This window comes from Corylus avellana, chromosome ca2, assembly GCF_901000735.1.
Source record: "Corylus avellana chromosome ca2, CavTom2PMs-1.0".
Lineage (NCBI taxonomy): Eukaryota > Viridiplantae > Streptophyta > Magnoliopsida > Fagales > Betulaceae > Corylus > Corylus avellana.
Window position 1 is genome coordinate 24,931,130 of NC_081542.1, and position 16,346 is coordinate 24,947,475.

General features: G+C 35.2%; 1 protein-coding gene across 1 annotated transcript; it reads left to right on the top strand.

Annotated features, from left to right (window-relative positions):
- The first annotated feature begins 2,832 nt into the window (after nt 1-2,832).
- LOC132169404 (glycine-rich protein 5-like) lies at nt 2,833-3,920 on the top strand. Its single transcript, XM_059580440.1, has 2 exons — nt 2,833-2,892; nt 3,549-3,920. Exons 1-2 carry the CDS (start codon nt 2,833-2,835, stop codon nt 3,918-3,920), a joined length of 432 nt encoding a protein of 143 aa, XP_059436423.1.
- The last annotated feature ends 12,426 nt before the right edge of the window (nt 3,921-16,346 follow it).

Genomic DNA, 16,346 nt, shown 5'->3' on the forward strand with positions numbered 1-16,346 from the left:
CTAAAGAAGGGGATATTGTTATTTTAGTGGTAAATTTGAGGGATATTGTCGCATTTGAAAATTTGGGAGAAATATTATTAATTTGGTGGTAGTTTGTGGAAATAAGTAGACTTTACAAAAATAATAATAATAATAATAACAAATAACAAATATTTTTTTTTACAAAACGTTCACCAAAAATACTTTAAAACCTTTTTAAATTTTGAGGTGTGATACAGCCTTAAATCCAACTTTGACTCAATTTCTAAATCAAATTTCTCTCCCTCTAGTTTAACATTCTCTCTCATCTACAGGTAGTTTTTTTTTTAAAAAAAAAACTTAAAGAAAAAAGTTAGGCTAAAATTACGTTTAAATTGTGCCGTTATTATTTTTCATTTTATATTACATCAAAATATTTTTTTTTTAACTAAAAACTTAAGAGGTGTAATACAGTCACAACTTAAATCCAACTTTAATCTAATTTCTAGATCAAGTTTCTTTCTTTATAGTTTAAGGCTCTTTCTCCACCGTAGGCAATTTTTTTTTTTTTTTGTTTTTTTTTTAACTTAAGAAAAAAGTCGGCCAAAATTAAATTTAAATTGTATCTTTTATCATTTTCTAAAACTTAAAAAGACTCCTTTAAAAAAGTTTTCACACTGCATACATACACGACCAGTCCAACAAGAAAACGTTGAAGAAAATCAAAATCCGTCCTTTCTTATTATTTCTATTGCTAAAATATGTCCTTTGGATTTTATACACAGGCTAAGAGAATCAAATCTGTCCTTTTGATTTTATTGTGGGAAAATCTACCCCTACACCTATTCACTTAGACTAATGTCTTGTCATTATGGCAGCAAAAGTCAGAAGCAAACCTTCACAGATCGCCAATAATTGGAAATGTTTGACAAACCTTTTTCACTAGTTTTTTATTTGTATTTTATTAGAAATTTTGGAAAGTGGATAAATAGGATATTTAAAAAAAATAATAAAAAACTATTTAAAAATTACAAAATTACAAAAAAATAATAATTAAAAACTATAAATATTAAAACAATTAAAAAACTAAAAATAAAAAATAAAAACATCTCAAATTTTTGTTCCAAAACTCTAAATAATGTGTCATAATTTTATGAGTTAGTGATATATTTTTTAAAATAATAAATTTTATTAGATGATAATCAACTTTCTAACAGTTGTTAATTGTTAGAAACCCCTAATTTTTACAAATTTCTCAGTTAGCAACGCTTTATTACAGCGGTCTATTTTAGAACTAACATATATTTGCATCACTATATAGATTAATTTTAAATTTTTGTATTGATTATTATTGGTTCATAACTCATTTGTAGGTAATGCAGATTAAGAGTTGGGAGATGACTGTGTTGATACTAATTGAAACTTATTTCTAACTATAGTCCAGAAGTGTTTGATTGTATATTTGTTTTGCCTTGTGTTGGAACGTGTTTTCGATGTATTTATCTGTTTTGTTATGTGTTGTGTTGGAACGTAGTATGTGTGTTGGAATTTTATTTAATGAAGTTGTGTTGGATATGTATTAGATATTGGATATGTGTTGGATATTGAATATTGGATTGAATTGAATAGAATATTGGATTGGATTGAATATGATATTGGATTGGATTGAATAGGATATTGGATTGTATTGGATATTAGATTATGTATTCGACATTGGAATTGAGTTGGATATTGGAATTAGAATTAGAATTGGAATTGTGTTGGATATTGTATTTGTAATTGTAATTTTATTTGGATATTGTAATTGTAATTGGAATTGGAATTGTATTTGGATATTGGATTTATAATTGTAATTGTATTTGGATATTATAATTGTAATTGTATTTGAATATCAGGTTAATGTTAGAATTATATATATATATATATATTTTTATGACGTGTCAAATGGAGTGACACGTCAAAAAATATTGCAAAAATGTTTTTGACCTGTTCTCTCCAACACGTCAAAAATCTGAAATTTTTGACTCTCCTGAAGTGACACGTCAAAAAATATTGCAAAAATGTTTTTGACATGTTCTCTCCAACACGTCAAAAATCTAAAATTTTTGACTCTCCGGTTTTAACCGTTGAAAAACGTCAAAAGGCGCACATCAAAAACTCATAGTTAAAAGTTTACAGCATTTTTGTGGTGTAGATGCTAGATTGATATTATATTTTTATTTCATAATAATAATAATAATAATAATAATGCGACATTTCCAACATTAAGGAGTAAATTTTCTTAAACTTTTTGAGGTTTGATTTTTATTAATATTACAAAATCTATTTAATTGTTGAACCATGTACTTTAAAGTTCTGACACCCTTAACCTTAAATAAACATACTCTGGACACGTAACAAAAATTGAAATTGTTTTCTAGCATTTTCATTTTTCACGATCTATTTTGGAATGCTCTATTACCATTATTATTATTTTTTATTATATTTTTTATTTTTAATTATAGGTGAATAAATCATGTTAACTCCACAATCACGCGGGCGGAAGGTGTGCTGCACACTGTCCCTTGATCTCGTCAGCGATTTTCCTGAGAATTGTCCTGTGTCACGGGTTGAATTAAAGAGAAGAAAGCCACAAGAAACTCAAAAGAGAGATGTTTCATAGAAGAAGAAGACTATGTGTCAACAGTGTATTGGTTAGGATTTGGACTATTCAGTAAAATATATATATATTGTTCTTCGAAGACGACGTCGTCAAATGGTTCATTCGAACTTTGAAGTCATTTCAATACCTTAATGGTTTATTTGTAATTTTTTGTTTAACTGTGGGTTAAAGTTATTGTCATCTTGTATAAAGCACACCCCACCGTTGGGGAAATGGTAAATCCAAGTAAAATGGCTGATAAATGTTACCAGCCAAAGTTCCATTGTTTGCGGGTTGGATGCAGAAGGATCTACTCCTTCAAAATCCTCCACTGTTTCCAAGGAAAACAGATTGCAAGCATCACTTGTATTACAATTTTTTTATTTTTTATGAACATCTTAATATTGTTTTTGGTTGGACTGGGAGTAAGTTATCTTGTTCTTGTGAGGATTATTTGCAACTTTTTTTATTTTTATTTTTATTTTAACTTAGAACCGAATGAATCGTTTTGTGATCTAATTGTGTTGTTTAAAAGTGACTTTTTATTTCTCTAATAATTTGCTTTGTTGTCAATTTAGTACACGACGCCTTGATTGTGTACTAGTAATTTACTTCAATGAAATTTTTTTTATTTCTCGTATTAATTCATTTTTGCAAAGCACGCTCTTCCAAAGAAGGGGATATTGTTATTTTAGTGGTAAATTTGGGAGGCATTGTCTTATTTAAAAATGGGAAATTGTATATAAAATCCTTAGGTAAACGCGCCTTTTTTAAAAACTCCCTGGGTTTTTTTTTTCGAAAATTTACTCCCTGGGTTAATGGAAATGACAATAAAATCCATGCCGTCAAAAATTTTTAACAGCCGTTAGTCAAATTCAAAACGCACCGTTTCACCTTATTAAAATATTAATTTTTTTTAATTTAATTTTAAAATTAATTTAAATTCCAGAGAGATCGTAAAAATTTCCCAGAATTTCCCAGATCTAGATTGGAGGAAGGCGGTGCTGGATCATTGGGTGGAGGAGGTAAAGATGCAGTTGGTGGAATGGCTCGAGGGGGAGGTGGGGATGCCACCGGAGGTGTAAGGGATGCTTGCGGAGGAGAGCCTCCTAGTGGTGGTGGCAGCGAAGATAAAACTGGAGGGGGTGATCTGGCAAAGGGGCAGATGGTGGGGGTCATGCTGGTAGCGATGGCGGTGGTGAAGTTGATGGTGGTTGGCGGAGAAGGTGGCAGTGAGGTTGGAGGTGGTGTTAATACCGGTGAGGGTGAAGCTGGCGGGGATGGAGGAGGAGCAGCAGGGGCTGGCGGTGGAGGAGACTGAGGAGCTAGAGTTGAAGGGGTTGAAGGGGATGAAGGCGCTGGGGTGTCAGTAGTCTGAGTAGGCGTAGTTGAAGAATTCGACGGAGCAGGGGAAGAAGGTGGTGGTGGTGAGGTGACAGAGGAAGTTGGTAAATTCGCACAGGAGAGGAGGGAGGGGTTGTGGAGTCCATCTTCCTATGGATCTTTCCTAACAACGACAATGCACTACTACAGTTCCATTGTCATATTTGAATGATTAGAGTAATCACAAACATCCAAACCTCCAATTTTTCCTCAAAACAATACATAATTACAGAGCACAATCCAATGCCAAAAAAGGTCTTCCTCAAACCAAACAAAGTAAAAAACACTCAAATTTTCTCAGTATTGACAACCCCAGAAAAAACGCAATTCCATCAAACCAGGCGCTACCAATCTACCAGAATCCCTTTTTTAGATGTGCAATTTTGATGTAATTCCCTTTCTGAGAAGGGCTATTGAAATTGGGCTCCTGAGTCTTGTGTATGAGAATCCAACATCTTAAGGGACAATGTTATGCATGCCTCTGCTAATGTGTTTTAGCCGTCTTAAACAAGTTGGAATCTTTTGACGCCTGTGGAATTTTTTTAAACCTTTCTGATGCTTGCTGTAATTCTCCTTGAAGGCAAGAGGGAAACAATGATCAGATTGACTTGGGTAAACGTTAGCTTGGCTCTGAGGGAAACAACCAGATTCTCCAAACGTTGACATCTGACAAGCTGAAAAAATCCCATATACCAGAAATAAAAAGAAAAAAAAAAAGACTAAGCAAAACCCATTCAGAAAATCCTTCTACCAACAAAACCCAGAGCAAGAAACCAAAAACTTTGAGCAATGATCAGATCGACAACAGTCTCCTTTTCTCCCTTTGGTAATTGCAGTAGAGACCCTGAAATTGTAAAGATAAAAGACCATCAAGATATAATAACAAGAACCAGCAGTAAAATTCTCTTTTTCTTGTTCTTCAACTTGAAAAATCAATTTGAAGGCAAGAAGTCACCAACTGGAAATCTAACTGAGAAATCAATTGTTCTCCAACAACTGGAGAAGGCACCACCGAAGCCAAACCACCGTTGATGTTGCCGGAGAGATTCGAGAGCTGGGGTGTGTTCGCCGGGGTTGAGGAAAGAAGTCGTGAGTTGACAAAAGATTAATTTTTTAATTTTTTTATTTTTAGATTTAAATTTTAAAATTAAATTAATAAAAAAAAATTAATATTTTAATAAGGTGAAACGGTGCGTTTTGAATTTGACTAACGGCTGTTAAAAATTTTTGACGGCATGGATTTTATTGTCATTTCCATTAACCCAGGGAGTAAATTTTCGAAAAAAAAAACCCAGAGAGTTTTTAAAAAAGGCGCGTTTACCTAAGGATTTTATATACAATTTCCCTTTAAAAATTTGGAAAAAATATTATTAATTTAGTGATAGTTTATGAAAATAAGTAGACTTTACCAAAAAAATATAATAATAACAAATAACAAATATTTTTTTTTTACAAAACGTTCACCAAAAATACTTTAAAACTTTTTTAAACCCAACTTTGAGTTAAAGTAGGGTTTAAGTTGTGAAATGGTACCTTGTTATACACATATTAATGGTACCTTTATCATTTTCTAAATCTTAAAACCCATTTAAAAAAATTTTCACACATACACGACCGGTCCAACAAGAAAACGTTGAATAAAATCAAAATCTGTCCTTTATAATTTTTTTCTATTGCTAAAATATGTCCTTCGGATTTTATACACAGGCTAAGAGAATCAAATCTGTCCTTTTGATTTTATTGTTGGAAAATCTACCCCTACACCTATTCATTTAGACTAGAGTCTTGTCATTCTGGCAGCAAAAGTCAGAAGCAAGCCTTCATAGATCGCCAATTGGAAATGTTTGACAAACCTTTTTCACTAGTTTTTTATTTGTATTTTATTAGAAATTTTGGAAAGTGAATATATAAATAGGATATTTTAAAAAAATAATAATAATAAACTATTTAAAAATTACAAAATTACAAACAAAAAAAACTAATAACTAAAAACTATAAATATTAAAACAATTAAAAAACTTAAAAAAATTAAAAATAAAAACGTCTCAAATTTTTGTTCCAAAACTTTGTTTCCAAATAATGTGTCACAATTCTATAAGTTAGTGACATATTTTTCAAAATAATAAATTTTATCAGAGGGTAACACATTAATTAATAACCAATTTTTTTAAAAAAAAAAATTAATATGCATAGCGCTTCTTTAAATAAAATTATAAATTATTGAGCTACAATCCTCATCAACAAAGTTGTTAAGCACAAAAGCACCGTAACTCTGGAGCAAACTTTTGACTAATTTACAAAGCCAGATATATAGTAATTTAAATACTATAACTTAACAAAATAACCTTTTTAACATTATGCCCTATATTTTAAATTGTTATCTTGACAATTTTAAAACATGGCCGGGATCTGTGTCCAATCACAAGAGGATTTCAATGATTTTTTTTTTCTTCTCTCGATTTCAATGATAGAAGTTACGAATAGACTACACGCTGAAGCCACTGCTACTCTCTTCAGGATTTTTATTACTGATGGAGGAACAGGGGTGCATGTGAAATAATTGTTGCTTTTTCAGACATCACTTTGGTTTGGCCTTCACATGTTTTTACAGAAGTCATTTCAGTAGGTTTAATTTATTTGTAATTTTTCGTTTGAGTGTGGGTTAAAGTTATTGCCACCTTGTATAAATCAAATCCCACACCGTTGGAGAAATGGCAAAACCAACTAAAATGCCTGATAAATGTTACCAGTTTATAAACTTCCATGGTTTGCAGTTTGGATGCAGAAGGATTTACTCCTTCAAAATCCTCCACTGTCTCCAAGGAGAACAGATTGCAAGCATCACTTGTATTACAAGGTTTTTTTTTTTTTTTTTTTTTCATTTTCTTTTGAATATCTTAACATTGTTTAAATGTGATTTTATATTTTCTAATAATTTGCTTTGTTGTCAATTTAGTTCTAATGAAATTTGAGGCTTACGTAGTTATTTATCCATATATTTAATTTATTATTTTTATTTCGTTTGTTTTTGTTATCTTGTGACAGGATTCGATCTTTAGAGGCCTATGAATTAACTGAAAAAAGGTGGAGAAATGTTATATTCAAGGTAAATGTCTCTGGCACGTTAGTTCGCATTTAGAAAGCATATATCACGCCTAAAATTATTCTATAATACTCTCTTAGATTGTTATTAAAATCTTATTTTTATCGATAAACATGATACTAATTCAAGTTGTTTCTACCACATTATTGGGTTGGTCAATATGGCTGTAAATGAAGAGCGAGAAGTTTACAACATTTAGGTAATCTGAATCCATGTGAATAATTTAAATAGAATCCACAATGGCTTAACTAAAATTTATAAGTCTTTCTCCATCCAATTATGTGAAAAAAAAAAAGAAGCATTTTTCTCAATTTGAAATCTGCGTCACTCCATGCAAAGAACTTAAATTTGAACATACTAATTTTTAAGTAGAATTACATTCAAAATCCATAAGGCTTAATGTAATGTTTGGAAGTGGGTTCTCAAATCGATCTGTGTGCTCTCACTCCATTGGCTTTCCAGAAGCTGTTTTTGTTGTGTGCTCGCTTGTGTTTCATTTCAAAATTGATGACTCAACAGTTACGGGCTGGGCGCGTGCTATGACCTTCACAGCGTGATTATTGCATTTCGAAGTTTTCCTGGAAATTTTTCATTTGACCGAGAGTCTTGCTATCACTACAAAAAAAAAAAATAGCATTTTCTGACGTGGTTACAATACATGTTTTGTTGCCACGTCAGAAATTTTTTAACAAAAAATAATTTTCTGACTCGTGAATAGTGGCACGTCAGAATTTTTTGACGTGTTACAACAGACACGTCAGAAAATTCAGATGTATTTTATATTGCAAGGTCAGAAATATATTACAGATTTTAAGAATTTAAAAATTATATCATTTCTGACGTGGCGACATTTACCACGTCAGAATTTTTCTGACGTGGGAATGTGCCACGTTAGAACACTATATATATATATATTTTTTTTTTTCTGACGTGGTACATGTCGCCACGTCAGAACACTATATATATATATATATATTTTCAATAACTTTTCCTGACGTGCCATGTGTGGCATGTCGGGAGTTCCTGACGTGCGACACCTAGCACGTCAGAATTTCCTAACGTGCCAAACATGGCACGTCAGGAAATTTCCTTGAGCTCCCCGCGCATGCAGTCGCGTCCCATCCCCCCAGTGCGCCATGCCTTTTAATCAAGAGGCCTAGCGCGTTTGATTTTTTTTTTTTTTTTATTCTTTTCTTTCTCCTAGCTGGAAGCAACGATCGAGTACCACACCACCCAAACTTTTCCTTTTTCTCTTTGTTTTTCTTTCTTTCTTCCGCCATTGCTGAAGCTCGAGCGAGTAATATTAAGCTGCCACTACAAAAAAAAAGGCCATTTTTTGACGTGACAAACACTATCTATTTTTTGCCACGTCAATAAATATTGACGTGCCAAAACCGGAACGTCAACAACTTTTTTTTTTGCTTGCCAAAAGCGGTACGTCAACATTTACTGACGTGTTGAACATAACACGTCGATATTTACTGACATGTCAATATTTGACACGTCAGTAAATTTGAATTCAATTTAATTTTAAAATTTTTTATTTAAATAACTTAATAATTTTATATTTACAGACATGTCAAAGTTAGACACGTCATTAAGTTAGACACGTCAGTAAGTTAGACAAAGTTACTTAAATAACTTTGTAAGACAAAGTTATATTTAAATAACTCTGACGTGTCAAATTGACATCTCAGTATATATATATATATAAAATGATCCCAACATTATCAGGTTTAATATTGTACAATATGATTCATCCCAACATTCAATAAAATTAAATTCTACAAAACAAACACTTAATTTACTTCCCTTTTATAACCCCATACCCCATTCCAACATTAAAAAATATAAGACAATTAATTTCTTACCGTTAGTCATGCATACAAGAAAGCGCGCATGCTTTAATATATAGTAAAACCAAAAGGATATATATATAACATTTTTCACGTTCATTTGGAATCTGATTAAAATAATTAAAGTAACATTAGTCATATTAAAGTTTTGACATATACATAATATAAACCATTCACGTTATATATCATTTAGGTTTGAACCATGCATGTTAAAATTAATGTAACAGTTGTTGGTAAGATTGCACTCTCTTCACACCAACCTTATCAACCGTTAATACTATTTGTTTATTTGTATGTTGTAATTTCGAATATTTTTTTTTCCCTTGTCTTGTTCTCCTCTTAAGTTTACATGTCTATATATGCATGTATATACAATGCATCATTGCAGCCCGTTGGATTTAGCGCCATGAGATTTAGACGACCGGTCCGAATATTATGTCCGAATACCGGACGATTGGACGAAGGTACCGCAACGTACCAAGAAGAATATTTGGGACGCCTTGATGATATGTATTGCATATGTGATATCTTATATATTTTATGGATTAAAATAAAATTAAAAAGCATTTTGTTTATATATATATATATATATTTGAGGACTCTTTTAGTTAGGAGAATATTAGAGGGGTTGTTAGCCTATTAATTAGTTGGAAGCTTTAAGATTTATTGCTTAATAATAATAATTAAAAAAAAAAAAAAAAAAAAAACGTGTCAACACTTGAATTCTTTTTGGACACCTATTAACCAAGGTGTCTCACCCTGCTCCATGGGTTTCATGCATGACCCCACGTGAGGGTGCATGTGTCCAATGGCATGCCTCCTTCCCTAGGTATATTACACTTGTCAAAGAGCTAACTCACCCTTCTCCATTATATATATGCCCAAAACTCCTTCTTTCTCTCACGCCACCAGTAGCAAGTTAAAGCCTAGTTCAGCTTGCTTTCTTCCTTCTCTTGCAAACCCCCACAGTAAGTCCCCTTCTCATTATTTTGCTATTTTATTGAAAGAAATTAGGAAAAAATTAGTATTTGCTTTTGTGAGTATTTTAGGATTTCTGCTAATATTGAAATGTTAGTTGTAGATTATATATATATTTTTTGTTTAGAACAGATTTTTGGTGATTAAATATTATACATCCATGATAATGATAATAGCAATAATAAAATTTTATTTTATTTTATCTCATGAATAAATGTTTAGCACCTCACACATGTATATATATATACCTATATAGTCATGATGTTTTATATATATATATATATATATGTACACATATGCAGCATATTGGGAGGAAATATTGGATATCATATATATATATATATATATATATTTATAAATATCTATATATAGACGTGCACAGCAGATTGGGAGAGAAATTGATATAATGGGAATTATGTGTATATATATACACATGTGCATTTATACATGGGGAACCGTGCACCCCCCCTCCCACACACACACACACACACACACACACATATATATATATATATATATATTATTGAAAACTTTGACTAAAAATTTAAAAACACTTCTAAATTCATCTTTACAATTTATTTAGGTAAAAGGACGACTCGATCCAATGCGGCGTCAAATCCAAGTAAGGGGACACAACACCAAAAACCCCAACATATTTTATTATAAACTTTTTAGAAAAATGTTGAGGATTTTATAAATCATTCACATAATTTTTAATTGCATTTCCTTCCATATTTTAATGACAAGTTTTATTTATTCATATGCCATTGTTTAAGAATTTTCATGTTACAGTTACCATATTTCATGATCTATGCATAACTGTAATTATGAATGAAAAGAGCTCTCAAAATTCATGGCACAAATGAGTTTACAGATTATATGAAATGTTATATGTACATTCATGGCATAGCATACAGTTACAGATGAGCTTACAGATCATATGAAATGTTATATGTGCATTCATGGTTTTAAATGTTTAACCCGAGACACAATTATAGTGACGATTGGTACCGCATAGGGTAGCAGGGCAAGCACACCGAAGGACGGTTACGAGAAGGTGTGTGCTACCGGCCAGGTGGCCTTCACCTAGGGAAGTTCCCAACCTGGTAGCTCTCCCCTGTGACGACAGGATGAGCATATAGGTCCTTCGGGACAAGCCAACGTGCGCTACTCACGGTAAAAATTGTGGCGTCGGGTCAAAAGGGTAAAACAGCAAATTTTGAAAGGAAGAAAAAGGAAGTGCATGTACATCTCATAAGTCACTTAATATTCTTGTATTAATTGTCATTTAATTTATTTATTGTGCATAACATCTGCATTGCATGTTTTGTAGCATTTTGGTGTTGTGGCTACTTACTGAGTTGTCGAACTCACCCCTTTTTCCCTTTAAAATTTTCAGATGCCGCTGTACATTATAATTCTGAGGATGGGTATTCCCGTAGGCGTCCTTGCTATTGAGGACCCTATTGTATGGCCCTATGCTTGGGATACCTGGACCTACTGCTTTGCGGAGCCGTAGGGGTGTTAGAGCTGGAGAGTCCAATGGGTTGCCAGATCAAGCCATTGTTGTGCAGACTTTTGTTTTTGTAGACTGCACAATATTTTTTGTGATGTTTATATATAGGAGAACACTTGACACATGGGGAGGCTATAACCCCCTATAGTAGTCACTTTTGATTATACCTCCTGACATGGCTTGAAATGTTGTTTTAGGATTCCCAACTCATGTCAACGATATTTTGTAATGTTCATAGTAAAACACTAATCCTACATAACTTTTGACTGCCTATCTTTACTTGCTACTTAGTATTAATGCGATGATCTCTGATAATTATTCCTTATTTGTTGTGATTTTCTTTTAAGTTCGCGTTTTCCCTATTCACCTTAATCGGGGGCGTGACAAGTATGGTATCAGAGCCAAGTCAACTATAAGTTTGACTTGTACTTTCTTAACTTAGGCTTAGGTCATATTGCATCACTACGCTTACGATTTTTGCAAGTAGTTAGATAGGAAACTCTAATTTTTATCACATTACAGAATTATGGCATAAGGAGGAAAAGGATCTTCCCAAGGTTTGGAAGTTGAGGCTACCCCGGATATGGTTCAGATGTTTCAAGCTATGGCTAGGCAATTCGTCACAGCCATAACTGATCTTAGAAGAGAAGCACCCCGTGAGGAGGAGCACGGTTGCCCATTCAAACTCTTTGAGCGACTCCCCATTCCTTCGTTCGATGGGAAACGAGATCCTATGGAATGCGAAAATTGGCTGACTGATGTGGAAGAGATTTTGCGACTTGCAGGTTGCACAGAAGAACAAAAAGTACAATACACCGCTTTTCGACTGTCAGGTGAAGCCAGACACTAGTGGACTGCCAAAAAGGTATTACTGATTCAAGAACTAGGCCGGGAGGAAGCAATCTCTTGTCCACGATTTCAGAAAGAATTTCTCCAGCAATATTTTCCTAAGATTCTCAGGGATGCGAAGGCTCGAGAATTCATGGACCTCACCCAGGGAAATATGACAGTCGCCCAGTATGCTGGCCGCTTCAATGAATTGGTTCGCTTTGCTCCCTACTTGGTGGCAGATGAGCAAAATCGAGTAAGGAAGTTTGAACAGGGTCTCAACTCATGAATCCATGAACGTATTGTATGTTTTGAAATTCAAGATTTTGTGGAATTAGTCAACAAGGCCTCTCTAGCTGAGGAGAGCGTGAAGAGGAGTGCTTTGGCAATGACGGAAACACGAAAGAGGGCTGCACTTCCACCAAATGAAAACCAAGCTGGATGGAAACGAAGACCGAACGGAAATAATCATAGAGTCAAACCCATGGGAAATGGGTCGAGTTCAGCCACCAACGCGCCTTGTCCGAAATGCCAACGCCTCCACTATGGACTGTGTCGTACAGGGACTAATATGTGCTACCGATGCGGTCAGGCTGGTCACTTTGCACGAGATTGCCCAAGGGCAAAAGGAGGTGCTGCATCATTACAGGCAAGGAATAATCGCTTCCACTCAAGCCAGGGTTTATGCCCTCACACGAGGTGAAGCAGAAACGGAGAATGAAGTAGTCACAGGTATTCTATCTCTCTTTATTGGCAAGGCTGTGGTTTTATTCGATTCTAGAGCTACTCATTCTTTTGTATCAGCTAAGTATGCTAGGAGATTTTGTATTAATATAGAACCTATGGAAATAGGAGTACTAGTATCTACCCCGGTAGGCAAATCAGTGTTATGCAGGAAAATAGTCTCGGGTTGCCCAATTCTTATTGAGGGAAGAACCCTCACTGCTGATTTGATAGTATTTGATATGGAAGGGTTCGACATTATCCTCGGAATGGACTGGTTATCAAAAAATCATGCCATCATTGATTGCCACAACAAAGAGGTAATTTTCAGACTTCCAACTGACTTCGAATTCAAATTTGTGGGAACCAAGGTGGGCGCTACTCCACAACTAATCTCAGCAATACAAGCCAAACAATTATTACTAGAAGGATGTCAAGTCTACCTGGCATGCTTGAAGGAGTCACCTCAAGAGGAAAGAAAAATGGAGGAGATAACCGTGGTGCAAGAATTCCTTGATGTCTTTCCAGAAGACTTTCCAGGACTTCCTCCTGACAGGGAAATAGAATTTTGCATTGATTTAATTCCAGGAGCAGCTCCAATATCCAAGGCACCCTACAGGATGGCACCTGCAGAATTAAAAGAATTGAAGACCCAGCTACAAGAATTGTTAGACAAAGGATTCATACGCCCCAGCGTATCGCCATGGGGAGCGCCTGTGCTCTTTGTGAAAAAGAAGGATGGTACTTTTCGGATGTGTATTGACTATCGGGAACTTAACAAAATCACCATCAAAAATAAATACCCACTACCTCGTATAGACGATTTGTTCGACCAGCTGAAGGGTGCTCTGATTTTCTCAAAGATCGACCTTCGTTCGGGGTATCACCAGTTGAGGATAAGGAAGGAAGATATTTCCAAGACGGCTTTCCGCACCCGATATGGCCATTATGAGTATTTGGTAATGCCATTTGGATTAGCTAATGCCCCAGCAGCATTCATGGACCTGATGAATCGAGTATTCCATGATTTCTTAGATCAATTTGTGGTGGTGTTCATTGACGATATCTTAATCTACTCCAAAAGCTTGAAAGAACATGAAGACCATTTGAGGTGCGTTTTACAAAGGCTTAGAGAAAAACAATTGTTCGCAAAGTTCTCAAAGTGCGAGTTTTGGTTGGATAGAGTCACTTTTCTCGGGCATGTAGTATCAAAGGATGGCATCTCAGTAGACCCCAAGAAAGTTGAAGCTGTAGTAAATTGGGAGAGACCCACCAATGTACATGAAATCAGAAGTTTCTTGGGTCTGGCTGGCTATTATCGGCGTTTTGTAGAAGGTTTTTCAAAATTGTCTGGACCGCTAACTGCTCTGACAAAAAAGAATGCTCGTTTCTTGTGGACTGATGAATGTGAGCAAAGTTTTCAAGAGCTAAAACGGCGGTTAGTAACTGCTCCAATCTTAACACTTCCATCAGAATCTTGTGGATTTGTTATTTACAGCGACGCTTCTAGAAAGGGGCTTGGCTGCGTCCTCATGCAAAATGACAAAGTAGTAGCATATGCCTCTCGACAACTTAAAACTTATGAGTTGAATTATCCCACCCATGATTTAGAGCTTGCTGCAGTAGTTTTTGCATTAAAAATCTGGAGACATTATCTTTACGGAGCGAAGTGTGAAATTTATACAGATCACAAGAGTCTTAAATACTTATTCACATAGAAGGAACTGAATTTAAGACAGGCGATGGTTGGAGCTAATAAAGGACTACGACTGTGTAATTAATTACCACCCTGGGAAAGCCAACGTGGTTGCAGATGCCCTAAGCAGAAAATCAAGAAGTGAAATAGCATGTTTAAAAGCCTTACCCCATAATCTAAAGACAGACATTGAGAAGCTCAATATGGAGATCGTGATAGGAAAGGTACAAGCGTTAATGGCGAAACTCGAGATTAAATCCACACTACTGGAGGATATCCGTATGGCTCAAGAAAAAGATGAAGAGATCATTCAAATTAAGGAGAGAGCCAACAAGGGACAAGTCTTGGGTTATGGTACCACATCAGATGGTTTGTTCAGATACCAGAATAGAATTTGTGTGCCTAATAATGAGGAGATAAAGAAACTGATATTGGAAGAAGCACACGTCTCACCATATACAGTTCACCCAGGAGGCACTAAGATGTATCGGGATCTTAAGGAACGTTTTTGGTGGAACGGAATGAAGCGGGACATTACTGAATTTGTAGGGCGGTGCTCGACATGTCAGCAAATCAAAGCAGAACATCAAAGACCTGCAGGACCACTACAACCCCTAGAAATACCAGTGTGGAAATGGGAAGAAATAGCCATGGACTTTTTAGTGGGGTTACCACGAACTCAAGCAGGATACGATGCAATATGGGTGATTGTGGATAGGTTGACTAAAGCCGCTCATTTTATTCCAATAAGGGTGAAATACTCACTGGAGAAGCTGACAGAACTGTATTTACAGGAAATTGTTCGATTACATGGGGTACCTATATCAATAGTGTCGGATAGAGATCCTCGTTTCACATCAAGATTTTGGAAGAGTCTACAAGAAGCAATGGGGACTAAGTTGAGATTTAGCACTGCATACCATCCTCAGACAGACGGGCAGTCAGAGAGGACCATCCAAACATTGGAGGACATGTTACGAGCCTGTGTATTAGATTTCAGTGGTAGCTGGGCACGCTATCTTCCCTTGGTGGAATTTGCTTATAATAACAGCCATCAAGCAAGCATTGGAATGGCTCCATATGAAGCATTGTACGGATGAAAATGTCGATCCCCACTTTATTGGGACGAGCTTGGAGAACGGAGAATTTTAGGACCAGATATTGTGTAGGATACCATAGATAAAGTTGCTTTAATTCGGCAAAGGCTATCAGCAGCTCAAGACTGACAGAAAAGCTATGCAGATATACGTCGAAGGAGCTTGGAATTTGCAGAAGGCGACAAAGTGTTTCTTAGAGTGGCACCAATGAAGGGAGTCACTAGATTTGGCAAGAAAGGGAAGTTGAACCCCCGCTTCATCAGACCGTTTGAAATTCTGGAGAAAATAGGTCCTGTGGCCTACCGTATAGCCTTACCTCCGGGACTTGCAAATATACATAATGTCTTTCATGTCTCTATGCTGAGAAAATACATCCCTGACCCTTCCCACGTGATTCGTTATGAACCGTTACAGTTACAAGGAGATTTGGCATATGAAGAGGTTCCGGTAAAAGTATTAGATCACAAAGTCCAAGAGCTACGTACGAAAAGCATTCCACTAGTGAAAGTTTTGTGGAGGAATCATGAAATCGAAGAAGCGTCATGGGAGTTAGAAGATGAGATACGC

Excerpts from the sequence above, each read along its gene's own strand:
- LOC132169404 (XM_059580440.1), top strand. The coding sequence starts at position 2,833 with ATGGTAAATCCAAGTAAAATGGCTGATAAATGTTACCAGCCAAAGTTC. Across the intron at positions 2,893-3,548 it reads CAAAGTTCCATTGTTTGCGG|AGAGATCGTAAAAATTTCCC; the intron begins GTTGGATGCAGA and ends TTTAAATTCCAG.